This window comes from Ovis canadensis, chromosome 13, assembly GCF_042477335.2.
Source record: "Ovis canadensis isolate MfBH-ARS-UI-01 breed Bighorn chromosome 13, ARS-UI_OviCan_v2, whole genome shotgun sequence".
NCBI lineage: Eukaryota > Metazoa > Chordata > Mammalia > Artiodactyla > Bovidae > Ovis > Ovis canadensis.
In genome coordinates, this window is record NC_091257.1 from 85,084,623 (window position 1) to 85,100,960 (window position 16,338).

At 38.5% G+C, this 16,338-nt stretch overlaps 1 protein-coding gene and 1 non-coding gene across 3 annotated transcripts in view; both read left to right on the forward strand.

Annotated features, from left to right (window-relative positions):
- The window catches only part of TOP1 (DNA topoisomerase I), an 88,049-nt gene that overhangs the window by 24,487 nt on the left and 47,224 nt on the right, over nt 1–16,338 (forward strand). For both annotated transcript variants that reach the window (XM_069548571.1, XM_069548572.1), the window contains exon 3: nt 7,433–7,535. In XM_069548571.1, the coding sequence (XP_069404672.1) occupies nt 7,433–7,535 (103 nt within the window). The remainder of the gene's footprint in view (nt 1–7,432; nt 7,536–16,338) is intronic.
- Nucleotides 8,314–8,420, forward strand: LOC138417962 (U6 spliceosomal RNA). Its single transcript, XR_011248373.1, has one exon. It is a non-coding gene; the product is annotated as a U6 spliceosomal RNA (small nuclear RNA).

The window sequence follows — 16,338 nt, forward strand, 5'->3', positions numbered from 1 at the left end:
TGCACTGGGAGGCAGGTTCTTTACCACTTTACCACCTGGGAAGCCCAGGGTCAAAAGTTAGTATGTATTAATAATTTAGTTCTGCTGAATATTACCAGATTCCCCCTCTGGGGGGGTTATATGAACTATATGCACTTTTTCAGAGATGTTAAGCAAAAATGTGTATTAGATTTGGTAAAATCAGTACTGCTCAGAGTTGTGAAAACTGGAGATAATACATAAACATACTACCTTGTGCAGAATGTACCCTTAGAAAGAGATACTATTGGTCTTGTGTGAAATGGGAATATTTTCTTATTATAAGAGTAGTAAGAAAATCGAATGAGACAGTTTGAGTACTCTAGCAGGTAGTAGTGCCCCTTTTCTCTTGTTTACTGTTGGCTGTGTTGGGTTCCTATCTGGATTATCTTCTTGGATTGTAAACCCCTTGAGGGCAGAGTGTCTTGATGAGTCTAGAGGAGGATGCTTTGGATTTAAGAACACATTTAAAATGGTTGTAAACTGAATTAATGCTGAGTCTAATTCTAAATCTAGTAGTACAAGGTTGTTGGTTTTTTGCTGTTTGATTTTGCACATTATCCATCAAGTCATTTTGTAGTGATCAGTTCAGTTCAATTCAGTCACTCAGTCGTGTCTGACTCTTTGCAACCCCATGGACTGCAGCACGCCAGGCTTCCCTGTCCATCACCAACTCCTGGAGACTACTAAAACTCATGTCCATTGAGTTGGTGATGCCATCCAACCGTCTCATCCTCTGTCATCCCCTTCTCCTGCCTTCAGTCTTTCCCAACATCAGGGTCTTTTCCAGTGAGTCAGTTCTTCACATCAGGTAGCCAAAGTATTGGAGTTTCAGCTTCAGCATAAGTCCTTCCAGTGAATATTCAGGGCTGATTTCCTTTAGGATGAATTGGTTGGCTCTCCTTGATGTCCAGGGGACTCTCAACAGTCTCCTCCAACACCATAGTTCAAAAGCATCAATTCTTTGGTGCTCAGCTTTCTTTATAGTCCAACTCTCACATCATACATGACTACTGGGAGAACCATAGCTTTGACTAGACGGACCTTTGTTGGCAAACTCTGCTTTCTAATATGCTCTCTAGGTTGGTCATGACTTTTCTTCCAAGGAATAAGTGTCTTTTAATTTCACGGCTGCAGTCACCATCTGCAAGTGATTTTGGAGCCCCCCCAAAAAACAGTCTATCACTGTTTCCATTGTTTCCCCATCTATTTCCCATGAAGTGATGGGACCAGATGCCATGATCTTAGTTTTCTGAATATTGAGTTTTAAACCAACTGTTTCACTCTCCTCTTTCACTTTCATCAAGAGGCTCTTTAGTTCTTCTTCACTGTCTGCCATAAGGGTGGTGTCATCTGCATATCTGAGGTTATTGATATTTCTCCCAGCAATCTTGATTCCATTTGTGCTTCATCCAGCCCAGTATTTTGCATGATGTACTCTGCATGTAAGTTAAATAAGCAGGGTGACAATATACTGCCTTGACATACTCCTTTCCTGATTTGGAAGCAGTCTGTTGTTCCATGTCCAGTTCTATCTGTTGCTTCCTGACCTGCATACAGATTTCTCAGGAGGCAGGTCAGGGGGTCTGGTATTCCCATCTCTTTAAGAATTTTCCACAGTTCATTGTGATCCACACAGTCAGAGGCTTTGGCATAGTCAATAAAGCGGAAGTAGATGTTTTTCTGGAACATTCTTGCTTTTTCAATGATCCAGCGGATGTTGGGAATTTGATCTCTGGTTCCTCTGCCTTTTCTGAATCCATCTTACACATCTGGAAGTTTGTAGTGATATCTAACAACTATTCTTGCAACTGGGGAAGACACAGATACTTAACCTCTTTTGTCATTTGGAAGTCTCTTTAGATCCCCTGGAGAAGGAAATGGCAACCCACTCCAGTCCTCTTCCTGGAGAATCCCATGGAGGGAGGAGCCTGGTAGGCTACCGTCCATGGGGTCGCAAAGAGTCGGACACAACTGAGCCACTTCACTTCACTTACCACAGAACATTGTTGACCTTAGGAACACCTTAGATAACTGTAACAAAAGATGTTAATTCCTGTTCTCTAGCTTTATTCATTTACATATCTATCCTTAAGTTAGAGTGAAAGGAATTAGTTGTTAATGTCTTCTGTCTTTTCAAGGATTTCAGTGGTCTTCCTCCTGTGTCTTCATCTTATTTATATATTTGAATTCTAGGATTTGAAACATTTGTTATCAGGAAGGTGAATGAGGTTTTCTAATGGTTTAATATGCAATGATGAGATGGCTGGATGGCATCACGGACTCGATGGACGTGAGCCTGAGTGAACTCCGGGAGATGGTGATGAACAGGGATGCCTGGCATGCTGCGATTCATGGGGTTGCAAAGAGTCAGACACGACTGAGTGACTGAACTGAACTGAACTGAATATGCAATGGCTTGTGCCTTTCATTTCTAATCTGTTAGTCAAAATCAACACAATTCTTGTTGCATTTAACAGGTGCATTAAGTGGCAAGATCCTTTCTACAAAACATTTTTAATAATATCTATTCTTAGATGAACTCCAGTTAAGGGAAAGAGTATGTACTAAAAGTAATCTTCAAATCCATTAGTATGCTGTCTGCAAACATTTTCGCCATGGGGCACATACATCATTGTGCTCTTATTGGCTTCAGTTTCTACTTACTGACTTCTCTTCTGTCCACCATTTTTAAATGTCCCACTGTTACCTTAAATACAACAGGACTTGAGTTAGTTTCATCATTTCTTCAGTCTTTTTGTTTTCCTCATTTTTGTCCTGCACAGATTTCCTGTGTCTTCTTCTAAGGCACCTTGTTCTAGCCGCCTTGACCTAGAGTCTTTGAATCTTCTTTGACTCTTCTGCATTTATTGATCACACATCCCATGAGTTCCTAGAACTGGATTCTACTTCCATTTTTTTCAACATGTTTTTACGTTTTTTTCTTAGTCTCTTTGCTATCACTTTTTTCTAGATTGCTTCAAAAACACTAGCTAGTTATTTTGCTCTTACTTTTACCTTCTACCCACACTGCCCTTCAATTAATCTTCCTTAAGTATGGCTTTCATTTTGTTCCTTTTCTGCTTGAAGTGGCTCCTTGTCATCCTGAGAATAGGACACCCTGACTCTTAGGTTAATTTTATCAAGCTTTATCTCTTACTGCTCCTTAACACAAATCCTCTGTTGGACTAGGCTAGTCTTCTCCTTGCTGTACCCTTATATAATAAGAAAAAAATAGGGGATTGGAAGGGACAAAGCTTAAAAATAGGTGTTTAACTTTTTATTCTGAAGTTTCAAGCCTATGTAAATAGAGTAATAACAGCGAACTCCCATGTGTCTTATCTGCCTCTTCAATAACTATTAATATCAACCTCATGCCAGTCTTGTTTTATCTATCCCCATATCCCCCCATTTTGCGGGGAGGGGGTGCTGACAATATTTTAAAGCTAATTGCAGACATCATTCACCTGGAAGTATGTCCGTATGCATCTATAAAAGCTATCCATCTGTTTACCTAGTGCAGATCTACTCCGATGGTTTCCCTTTCTGTTGGTTATTTTGCTTGTTTACACATTTTTGTTGTTCAGGAGATCAACTAATTCCATTCTGCCCCCCTGTCATTTCTCCTCAGAAGGTCCAGCCTTCCCTGTAGAACTATACTACAGCTATTAGGATATTTAAAGTCATTGACATATGTTGGTTTTGTACCCGTCTCAGCACACATAGCACAATTTGAACATGTAGTAGACATGTGATAACTTTTAATAGGGACACTTGGGGTTCAGATCTTTGACCTAGGTCTTATTTGCACTGGTGGAATTTTCAGCTACAGCTTTTAAGTTCCTTACCAGACATTTTGGTTTTATGTTTTTAGATTAGCAATAGCTTTGAAAGAATTGGGGATTTGGCTTTAAAAATCAACTTTGAAGTTTTGCACACTTAAAACAATAATGTTTTTGGCAGACTGGTTATCTAAAACCTACCTGGAATTATTTTCAATATATCTTTTACTTAGTTTTCTTTTTCTTTAAAGCTTTTTAGTGAGTTAATAATACTACTTTTTCCTAGTGTATACCAGTATTTGTCAACATAAAGTTTTATAGCCTGGTAATTTTTTTAACTTCTATTTTTTATTATGAAAGTGACTCATCTTGGGGAAAAAATTGGGGGAAAAAAAGGCAAAGTATACACGCAACAACTCAAGTTACTCATAAATTTACCACCCAGACTACTTTTAACATTTGGTGTCTGTCTTCTAGTCTTTTTCAGACATGTTTATGTGTTTGTATACACAGAATATTTTTTTTAATTACGTTACTGCCGTAGCCTTGGGCCATAATAGCAGATGCTCCTGCTCTGTTGTTTGTTTGTTAAATCTGGCCTGTAAACAAAGTCAAACAACACAGGCTTCATTCTGGTTGTAGTGCTAGTGGCATGGTTTGCCAGTTATTATGATTTTAACTGTAAGTACTTGTTGGGGGCAGAAGAAATCAGGGTATTAATTATTATCAGGTAAACAGGGGCTAACAGCTTTGTATTAGATTGACAGCATTTTAAAATTTTGGACTTGAGATTTTCAGAAGTTGATGGGTTCTCTATGCTATGTGAAAGATTGGGTTCTGATACCACATGCTTTTATTTTCCCATCTCGGTGAGATGAGAGTTTCTTATAGCTAGGGGAATGGTCATGCAAATTCTGTTTCTCTAGGGCTTGGCACAGAATAGATACTTAATGGATTATGCCAAATGTGATTTATTTTTGCAGTGAGCAAGAAGTAGTGTGGAACACACACGTTGTCTGTATATTATTGTTAGTTGTCTGGTGTTATTAAACATGTTATCTCAAAATTTGGCACCGTAAATAACAAACATTTGTTTTCTCATACAGTTCATGTGAACCAGGAATCCAGGAAGAGCTTAGCTGGGTGGTTGTGGCTCAGAGTCTGAGTTGGCAGTCATCTGAAGGCTTAACTAAGACTAGAGGATCCACTTCCAAGGTGGTTCATTCACACACATAACTATTAGCAGGAAGTTTCACTTCCTCACCAGATAGGCCTCTCCATGGGGCTGCTTGAGTGTCCTAACAGTGTGGCAACTGTCTTTGCCCAGGGCAAGGAGAAAGATCTAATGCCTTTGATGGCCTGCCCACTGACATTTCCACTTTGTCCTGTTTTTAGGGGTGAGTCACTACGTCTAGCCCATACTTAAGGAGAAGGAAATTAGGCCATAACTTGAAAGGAAGAGTATCAAAGAATCTGTTGGACATATTTTAAAACCACCACATGCATTGAATACATAAACTTCCAGTTGATTCACAGTCAACGTTAAGGTGGCCTGACTCCAGTGAGCTGCATTTTTAATATGCCTTTGGGTTAATTCTGATACACTAAAATTTGAGAGTAACCTAAAAAAGTAGAAAGAGATACCATGTTCATGGATCAAAGGACACAATATTTTGATGACACATCTCTGCAAATTGTCCTGTGAACACAAACTCCTAGCTGGCTTTTTTTTTTTCTTTAGGAAATCAACCAACTAAATCTAAAATTTGTATGGAAATACAGAAGATAGAATGGCCAAAACAATTTTGTAAAGGTACAAAGTTAAAGTACTTATATTACCTGATCTCAAAATTACTATTGAAAAAAAGCTCTCCTCTGAAGCTTTAGGAGTTAATACGCTCTGTGTTGGGGTCTAGTAACAGATCTACAATTTTGTGGTCACTTCATTTCCAGTTAAGAGGCCCAAGGCAGTTCAATGGGGAAAAGGCAGTCTTTTAAAACAACAACAACAAAAAATGGTGCTGTACATCATTATAGATTTTAAAAATGTTCCCTGCCTCTTACCTCTGTATAAAACTCCTAGAAGAAAGAATATTCACAATACTCATGTCTAACCAAAAAATTGCAATGCATGATTTATAAAGAACTTGTGGTGATGGTGTAGTTGATAAGTTGTGTCCAACTCTTTCGCAACCCCACGGACTGTAGCCCACCAGGCTCTTCTGTCCATGGTACTTCCCAGGCAAGAATATTGGAGTGGATTGCCATTTGCTTCTCCAGGGGATTTTCCTGACCCAGGGATTGAACCCTCATCTCCTGCATTGCAGGGGGATTCTTTACCGCTAAGCCACCAGAGATTCAAATAAAGAATGCAGTAATAAGGTAAACAAGTTTTTTTAAGTGGAGGAAAGACTTAAAGAGATACTTTACCACAGAAGATATGAGTGGCCAATCTGCATATGAGAAGATGCCCATCATTTTAATCAGTAAACTGGATTAAAACCAGTGAGATACCACTACATACCTGCTAGAATAGCTAAAATTAGACTGATTTTATTAGATATTGGTGAGAATTTGTAGCAGTTGGAACTCTAATCTATTGTTGATGGGACTGTATAATGGTATAATCACTTTGCAGTACAGTTTGGCAGTTTCCTGTAAAGTAAAACATACATTTACAGGTGACCCTGTAACTTCATCATTAAGTATATACCCAAGAGAAATTAAAACATGTCTACACAAAGACTTGTATATGAAAGCTCATAGCAGATTTATTCATAAAAAAGCCAGTGCCTGAAAATAGCTCAAATGTCCATCAGCAGATGAATGGATAAATAAATTGCAGTGTATCCCAACAATGGATTACCGTTCCAGTAAAATCTAATCAACTACTGATATATCCAACAACATGGTTGAATGACAAAAATATGTGGAGTGAAAGAAATCAGACTCAAAAGAGAATATCCTGTAGTTCCATTTATGTGAAACTAGAAATTTAGACAAGTCTAATCCATTGCGCTAGCGGATCAGTGGTTGCTTCAGGCTGGAGGTAAAAATGGGGATTGACTAGGAAATAGGCACAAGGGAGACTTCCAGGGATGATGGAAAAATTCTAAATTTTGATTGTGGTAGGGGTTATGTCTGTGCATATGTCTGCTGGACTTACTACTCTGTATCTTTGAAATGTATCTTACTGTGTAGAAATTATACTTCATTAAAGTTGATTTAAAAACTCGTGTCTCTTAAGGTTTGGATTTCCACAAGTTACATAGATAACCATCTGATCTTGAGATGTGGTGTTCAAGATTTATCCTTTGAATCGTTTATGGCCTAGTCTTCCTGGTACCAGGTCTAGGGAGAAGAACGCCAAACTGTTACCTTCTTTTACAGTAGAATTGGCTTCCCCTTCGCTTCTTGCTTATTTGTAACATACCTTGGTTTTAGACGTAGGGTGATGGGATACCTTGTCTGGGCTGGTTTGTGAAGTCTTTTTCTCCAGTGGAATAAGCTATTATAGATAGCTACCATGCCGTTTAAGTCCTGTCATTGTGCTTCTTGACCAGCTCATCAAGGTAGATGGGCTGGAGATAGCTCACGACTCCTCTTAACTGACCCGTCTCTTATGGTTGCAGATTCTCATAAACACAAAGATAAGCATAAAGATCGAGAACACCGGCACAGAGAGCACAAGAAGGACAAGGAGAAGGACCGAGAGAAGTCCAAGCACAGCAACAGGTAAGGGCTGGACCATCAGGCCCCTCCTTGTTCGGGTCCCTCATCATGCAAGTGGGCTTGGCTTACTTGGAGTGGGCCTTAATTTGATTGATATTTTTCTTCTTTCTGTACTTTAAAGGGTTTAAGTTTAAAAATTATTAGCCTACCATGGTCTATTAGTCCCTGAAATCATATACAAAAGGTTGGGTATGTGAGATATTCCTGAAGTGAGCATTCCTAGCTTTCATCAGTTTACCAGAGGGGTTCAGTTCTCACAAAAGCCAGTGACCACCAGTGTAAATGAAACTCAGAGATGTTGCCCTCAGGGATCCAAGAGGGATCAGAAAGATGTTTTCTTGTTCATTTTGCCTCCTTTTTTTGGTGTAGGTGGCAGGTGGTTAAGCCCAAAGACATGGTATCTTTGGGTATAGGACTACTTATTGAAAATGACGACTTAAACTTCCATTTTGAGTTAAAAGCAGTTGTTGGGGGAAAGCCGTATGATATTCCCATAATGACCTAAATTTTGTGGGAGGGAACTTAAAGCGCAAGTGCCTTCAACCTAGAGTCTCTTAGAACTACTTCATTAGGGTGGCTTATTGTCTATAGACAAGATATTTTTAACATAAATATATGGTCAAAAGTTTTTATCCAGTGTATACAAAAATCTACAAGTAAATAAAAATGAGACAGATAATCCAGCAGAAAAATTCATGAGAGGATGGAGCAAGCTCTTCACAAAAGAAGATATCCAAATGACCAGTGAAAACACTAGGTGCTCAACAGTGTTCATCAGGGAGTGCTCGCTTTGGCAGCACATACACTAAAACTGGAACGATGCAGAGGAAATTAGCATGGCCCCTGTACAAGGGTGACACACACATTTGTGAAGCATTCCATATTTTTATGCTGTATCAACCCAAATATTAACTGATAGCATTTCTAGTAAAATTTCAAAATATAAATAGGTTCACAAGAGTATGTGCTGTTGTACAAACACAAGACCAGTTTAAGAATTTAAGATAGAATAAAATATACCGACATATCAAAATTTAAAAAAAATTAGGAAAATGCAATTTAATATTCTACACATTGTAATAATAACTAATTATTAAAATAATGCTAAAACCAAGACCTTCAAATGATGTGGAGTAATCCTGTTTCTAGTGGGACTATAAATGGTTGAATCATTTCGGGGAAACTACTTAGCTGTGTCTTCTAAAATTACCATATGTATACCCTGTAACCTAAGAATTCCATTCCCGAGTATATTTGCAACAGAAATGTGTGTATATGGGTACCAAAGGGCAGATAAAAAGTTATTTAGAGCTGCATTATTTTTAATAACCCCAAAGTGAAAATCTCCCAAATGCCTGTTAGTAGTGAAATGGATAAAGTGTGGTATATTAGGATACTATATATAAATAAATATGAAAGTAATAAACATAGGTGACTTCCACAAACCTGTGTTGATTGAAGGAAACTAGTCAAAAAAATACATAATATATGCTTCAATTTGTTTGAAATTCAGAAACAAAAATTAACCAAGACCTTTAGAATCCAGGGTCATGGTCATCTTTGGTGAGGAAGGAAAGGCAGCAGTTGTAGAATGGTGTGAGGGAACTTCTGGTGTGGCGTCAGTGGTATTTTTCTTGACTTTCATAGTAATCACATTGTAGCTTTATTTTGTGATAACTCTTTGAACTCTGCATTTTGTATATATGCTACTTTTATTTTTAAAAATTATTAAAAATGAGGCTTATGGAAAAGGCACAATAAAGTGAATTCTTTGTCTTTATAATCATTAAAATTTTTTAAATGAAAATTTTAAGGGAAGAAGTCTTTATGAATCATTAAAATAACCAGATTCATTTTCTGCAGTGAGGCTGTTTCTTCAGGAATCATCTACCACTCCTGTGGTCTTTCCCCACAATTTGCTCATTCCTTGTCACTTGATCATCTAGTTTCCGTTAGCCAGTAAATTGAGTCTTAGGTACTAATAGTTGAATCCAGTTCACATGCATCTTTTCTCCAGTTTGTAGTCATCTTCCTGATATTAATATCTATGTCGATTTGACAGCAGCAATTATTGCCGAGAATAAAGAAGTTCATTTCATAATGATAAAAAAGGGGACTAATTAATCAAGAGGACATACCAGTTATAAAGCTTCCCTGGTGGCTCAGTGGTAAAGAATCAGCCTGCCAATGCAAGAGAGGCAGGTTCAATCCTTCAGTCAGGAAGATCTTTTGGAGTAGGAAATGGCAATCCACTCCAGTATTATTGTCTGGAAAATTCCATTAACAGAGGAGCCTGGCGGACTAAAGTCCATGGGTTAGCAAAGAGTATGAACAGTTTTAAATGTTAATATAATCAGTTATAACAGAGTCTCAAAATAGATGAAGTGAAAACTGTTAGAATTGCAAAGAGAAATAATATTTATAGTTAGATTTTACTACCTCTTTCTCAATTGATGGGAAAATCATTATGGATATGGAAGACTTTAAATATTATCAACGAACCTGATCTAGTTGATATTTATAGAATATTACACTCAGCAGTAAAATACACGTGGAACATTCACCAAGATACACCATATTCTGGGCTGAGGCCTTCTTGAAACCAGCTTCCCCTGGCTTCCCACTTGCTGGCTACCTTTTTCATCTTCTCATTCCAGTTCGCAGAATGATTCTCTAAGTCTGGTTGCCTTTCTCTGCTGCATCTCTTGTGATTCACCCTTCTCTCACCTTCCATTTCCAGTCTCCCTTAACTGCTTTTCTGGTCCTCAAACAGTGTCTTCTGAGTATGTCTAGGTTTTCAAATATGCTGTTACTGGTTCTGAAAGACTGTTGCTCTCCTAATAACATTCTTTTAGTTGCAGCTTAGAGTTCTTCTTTCAGGTATCTTTTTCTGCCTGTCCCCCCGCCTCCAACCCCCATATTAAAGTACCATTTTTATGTCTTATCTGGCACCTTAAGTATATCCCTCTCACAGCCATTACCAAGTTGTGGTGGTAGTGTAATTGTTTCTCTACTTTTCTGTGTGACCTATTTATTGGACTCTTGATGGTCCCTGGGAAGAACATTGGCTTCTGTTGCATTCATGTATGTCCTCAGGCTTAGTATAGTACCTGACAGACAGGTGATTCTTAGTAATACATATGTATTGAATCAGTGAGTGGTTGACCTATGGTTACACCAGTTACCATCGTCTCTCTCCTTTTCATATTCTCATTATTCTGTAGCAGAGTTCCCTTTGGCCATCCCACATTTCAAACACCGTTTTTTGTGTGTTTCTGTCTGAAATATGTATAACATAAAGTTTGTCATTTGGGGGAAGTGACATTCACTATATTGTGCAACCATCCCTAGTATCCATCTTTAGAACTTCATCATTCCAGATAATCTCTGACTTCTTAAATAATTGCTCCTTATTGCCCCTTCCTCCTACCCTTTAGCAGCATCTATTTTCGGTCTCTGAATTTTCCCATTCTAGTTACCTCAGGTAAGTGGAGTCATAAAGTACTTGTCCTTTTTATGTCTGGCTTATTTTTCTTGGCATAATGTTTTCAAGGTTCATCCATTTTATTGAATATCAGAATTCCATTCTTATTTATAGTTGAATAATATTTCATTGCATGCCTACCACATTTAAAAAAATTCTTTGATCTGTTGATGGATACTTGGATTGTTTCCACCTTTTGGCTATTGTGTATAATGCTACTATGCACCTGGGTGTACAAGTGTCTGCTTGAGTCCGTGCTTTCAATTCTTTTGGGTATATACTTAGGAGTAGAATTGCTGATCACGTCAAACAAGAATTTTTATCTTTCTTCCCATATTTTTGATGTGCTAGTTAATGTGAGGGGCCAAAAATATATGAGATAGTCTTGACTATGAAGAACTTCATCATCTGAGGAAAATGCTTACACATGGATCAGATGAAGAAAAATTAATTTTCATGTTACCTGAAATCTGTCCAAAAAAAGACTTTAAAAAGATAGAAGTTAATATTTAAACCATAAGCTTTTAAAAATGGAAGTCTTGTTCTCTGACACATCTTACTTCACCAACCATAATTTGCCATTTGTGATGGAAGAAAATAATTAGGTAGAAGTGGCCCTGTTTTACCAAAATCTTTTTTAAAATTTTAGGATGTAATTTTTTTTTAAAGCTTTATTCATCTTATTTTTAAAAGTTTTTAATTATGGTGGTGCTGGGACTTGCGTGGGCTTTTCTCTGTTTGTGGTACGCAGGCTCCTCATTGCAGTGGCTTCTCTTGTTGTTGAGCGCAGGCTTTAGGGTGAGCGGGCTTCTGTAGTTGAGGGACGCACAGGCTTAGTTGCTCTGTGGCATGTGGGATCTTCCCGGATCAGGGATTGAACCCATGTCTCCTGCTTTGGCAGGCAGATTCTGTACCACTGAGACACCAGGGAAACCCAAGGATGTAATTCTGACATCATTTTTTCTTGAAGTCCACAGTGGCTTTCTTATGTCTATCTAGAAGAAAGTCTCCTGGTTCTGGTCTCTCCACCTAAGTGCCTCGTGATGTTGACTAGTTTACTTAACCTTCCTCAGCTGACTTTCTTTTCTTCCTTAAAAGCATACTTTTCCAAGATTATAGGATAGGCAAATTCACGAGTTTATTCTGTGCAGTTTTGTGCTTTTTAATATTTTCTTTATTTTCTAGTCAGAATACTTGAAAAATAATAGCTTGTTTGCCAAAGGGCATTGAAAGGACCTGCCCCTAGGTTTTGTTTACACATGACTAAATCTAGCCCTGGATCTCTAATTCACATGTGAGTAAATTTAAGACAGTTTAACCAGATGATGTGTTGTAAGCAGACTTTTAAGTACTTCCTGTTTTGACCTCTGTTGACACACTGCCACTTTGCAACAAAGCAAGTGTATTGGTTATGGTCCAGTAAAATCCTGTACACCGTGTTCCTTTTTAAATGATTTCTGATCTTTCTGGTAGTTTTGGGTTTCTTTTTCTTCTTCAGCACATTAAGGGATCCTTGAGGATTGTTTAATCACCTCTGAAGCCCAGAATAATTAAGATTTAGCATGTTCTGTTGCAAAATGCTCTATTTTAAAACTTTGCTCATCAACCCTGCCTACTTTTGTGGCCATCTATTATGAAGAAACAAGTTCTACAGTAACGTGTTTCTGTATTCCTTCCTTCTCTGCTAGATCCTAGCATCAGTGATTTTTCATTAGGTTACACTTAGGACCCAAGTCCAGGAGGCCTCTTTCTCCTGCATAGTAATATTGTACTGCATTCTTGGAGTGTCAGAGAATTGGAAACAAGCCTTTCTGAGACAGATGGGATTTAGACCTATCTCTCAGGAGATCCCATCTTATTCATGTACTTTCTTCTTTTATTATTCTCATCCAAGGTGCTCCATAGGGGAAGTGGGGTGTTAAAGGTCATTCTGTCTCATGTCTTCTGTGTGTGGATATGAGTGTGAGGTGATGGACCTCAGGTCACACAGCAGTGTGGTCACAGTGAGGCTGAGAGACCAGGGCTTCTGAGTCGTAGTGTGACTTTAAAGGACCTGATGTAAGTAAAGCAAATCTCTCTCCTTAAGGAACATTAGTTGTGTAGCTAAACTGTCTGTGTTTAAATACCAGCACCTCTTTCTCATGCATATGGTAGGCAACTTAGGTTTTACAACGCCAGATCATTTCAGATGCTGCTTTTTTCTTTTTGGTCCCAGATCCCTAAACGTTTTGGCACTAGAAGTATTAACATTATTAAATTCTGATCCTGTGAAAACCCCATCTCTGACTATCTGGCCTATAGGAAATTTATACCAACATCAAATAAAAATAATTTCTCCTATTATTTGTCTCTGATACTGCTTTTTTCTGTTAGCATTGATATTTAGCACTTCCAGTCCTTTAAAGTGAAGTGAAGTCGCTCAGTCGTGTCCAACTCTTCACGACCCCATGGACTGCAGCCTACCAGGCTCCTCTGTCCATGGGATTTTCCAGGCAAAAGTACTGAAGAGGAGTGCCATTGCCTTAAAGCAATATATAAATCCTCTCTAAAGAAACAAAAGGAATGCTCTGACTAGATCCTAAAGAATCACTGAGCTTGTAGGATTTCACCCAGATACTTCTCTTGAAAGGTTGCATTCTTAGCATAAATTATCTTTAATACTAGACCTGTCATATATACAACATCATTAAAAGCAGTTGTGGGGGGGCTTATTTTAGAAAATAAAGGACTATCACATGTGAAACATAAAATTTCTCCTGCCAACTTTTGACTGTATGCATCTCTTGTCATTTTTAAACCTGACCCTCAGAGTGGAGTGAAAAATTTGTGGAAATCCAGGGAAGATAGAAAAGCAATGCTGTGAAATATAGTAAGGGAAGTGCTTTTTCAGCCCTGTTGGTAGTACTAATGTATACAGTCAGTGTGAGAATAAGGATGCTTTTGGTTTCTGCCTTCCCTTCAGTTCCAAATCCTACCTGAATTAAAGTTGAAAGAACATAGATTTTTAGGAAAATGCACTGGAATTAAGCAGCTGGTTCTCAGATTAGGGAAATTTTTCTGAAAGTAATCGCATTTAAAAAGATGTGTTTACTGCTTTTCTTGGTGGGGGTTGCGGGGAGCTATTGCTGAAGCCCTCTGTTTATCTACATGTTCTCATAGCAGCCTGTCTCGGGGAAATGGACAAGTTAACATAGGGAAGTGGAAGAGGTTGGATAGTTAAGAAATGAGACTTGAGTATCACCGCCATTCACATGGGAGTCCATGTGATGTAGTGAAAAGCACACTGAAGTAGAAGTGCAGGGGCCCGGTCCTATCGCTTACTAGCTGTGTGTCCTTATCCAAGGCGCTTAACTTCTGAGTCTTTTTCCACTTTAGTTGAATGTTAATAGCAACACTAGCCTGGTCAAGCTTTCAAGTGTGTAGGGGAGAATTCAATGTAAGTATACATATAAAAGCTGTTTGGAAACTAACATACTCAGTAATTGAGATTATGATGAGTACCACAAAGCCTGATAGAATTGCCATTCTAATAAATTGAAGCTGTTGATTCTGGTAGTTGAATCTAATTTAATAGTTACTTATTGATAATAGCAAATTCAGTGCCCTAGTTTTCAATGATGCCTAGCCCTATTATAATGACCTGTAGTCTTTTTTTTTTTTTTTTTTTTTTTAGCCATTTCATGGTGGAAAGGGTATTTGAACTAGTCATGGAAAGATGGTTAAGATCTTGACAAGGGAAGGTGATGGCTAGAAAGAGTGACTTTCCAGTCAGTGAGAAAAGATAAACAAAATATGGAAGGGCTATCATGTACTTTGCTCTGGGGAAAATCCAGTTAGGTGGTTGCCTGGGTTAATAGAATGGATTTGAAAATGGGGCCTCCAAAAAGTTGCTTGATGCAGAACTATTAGATACTATTTCAAGAAGCTGAGATTTGATTCTGAAGGGAGCAATAAAAAAGCCACTGAAAATAGTTGAGAATGAGAAATAGGACTTAGCCACAAGAGACATGAGGGAGGGTGTCTAAGAAAAAAGGATTCCTAGCTTGAGTAACTGGGTGACTATTTACCTTGTTAATAGAGAGAAAAAACTGAGAGGAGAAATGGGAGTTCTGTAAGATTCCACTCAACTCCCAAGTTTTAATAATTATTGGGATTTTGTTTAGTAACCTATAATGGTGGATGAGCATTAAGAAATCTGAGAATTTCCTTGGTGGTCCAGTGATTACAAGTCTGTGCTTCCAATGCAGGGGACCTGGGTTTGATCCCTGGTAGGGTACTAAGATCCCATATGCCCCCAAAAAAGTAAATAAAGAAATCTTCACTTCTTAAAGCCTTTCAGAAACTAGTTTCTGTGTTTTTTTTTCAGAGGCAACTTTAGAATTCACCTAAAGTAAAATTTTTGATTTAACAAATATTACTTAAGCTTTAATTACCTGCTTTCCTTTGAAGGGCCATGGATCTCTTCCTTTCACAGCTTAGAATCTTTCTAGGCTCTCCCAGAGGAATCCCCTATGACCCTATTGACTGCAGCTTGTGGGGGGCTGTTGCCTTGAGGAAGTGGGCAGGTTGCTGGAATGAGTTTGTTCTCTTAGCCTTTAGTGGCTAGGTCCTATTCTTAGAAGATAAAGAGGCTCCCCCTACTCTTCCCAGCAGTGTTTCCTTTTTGCCTTATTTGGGGAGTAAGGCACCAGAGTGGTCAAAAACATAACTTCCTGAGTTTAAATCCTAGTTACTGCTCATTAGATGTATTTTCTTGGGTGAGTTACTTAACCTTCCCATGTCTGAGTTTCCATATGTGTAAGATGAAGATACTTATCTCAGAGTTTTGTTATGGGGATTAAATTGCTTAGAAGAGTGCCTGGGACTTTGTACTGTTTTAAGTGTCTGCTAAATATTTTTATTAGTGATCGAGGACAGATCACTGTTTTAGTTTTCTTTCGCAGATTTAAATGGTTTCCCATAGCCAACATCCTAGCTTCCCAGAGGATCAGACCAGGGTTTTTTCCTAAAGAGGCAGCAAATGCCTTCTCGAGGCAGAAGAAGAATATTTTTCTGTCTTGGGCTTCCTGCTGCCACCCCTCTGCTTCTACCGTCTCTCTCATCCTTCTTCGTAAATGCCTAGGGAAGCCTGGGTCAACTCTGTTTTGTCTGCACAGGTCCACCAAGAGTCACACAAGAGGTGTGATGGATACAGTGAAATACAGCTGAATCTCTTTTGGAAGCAGCCAGAAGGGCAGTATAGTGGAGTGGTTAGATTCATGGGCTTCAGATGGCCTGGGTTCAAACTCTGGCCCCACTAGTTGCCAGTTGGACAAATAATTT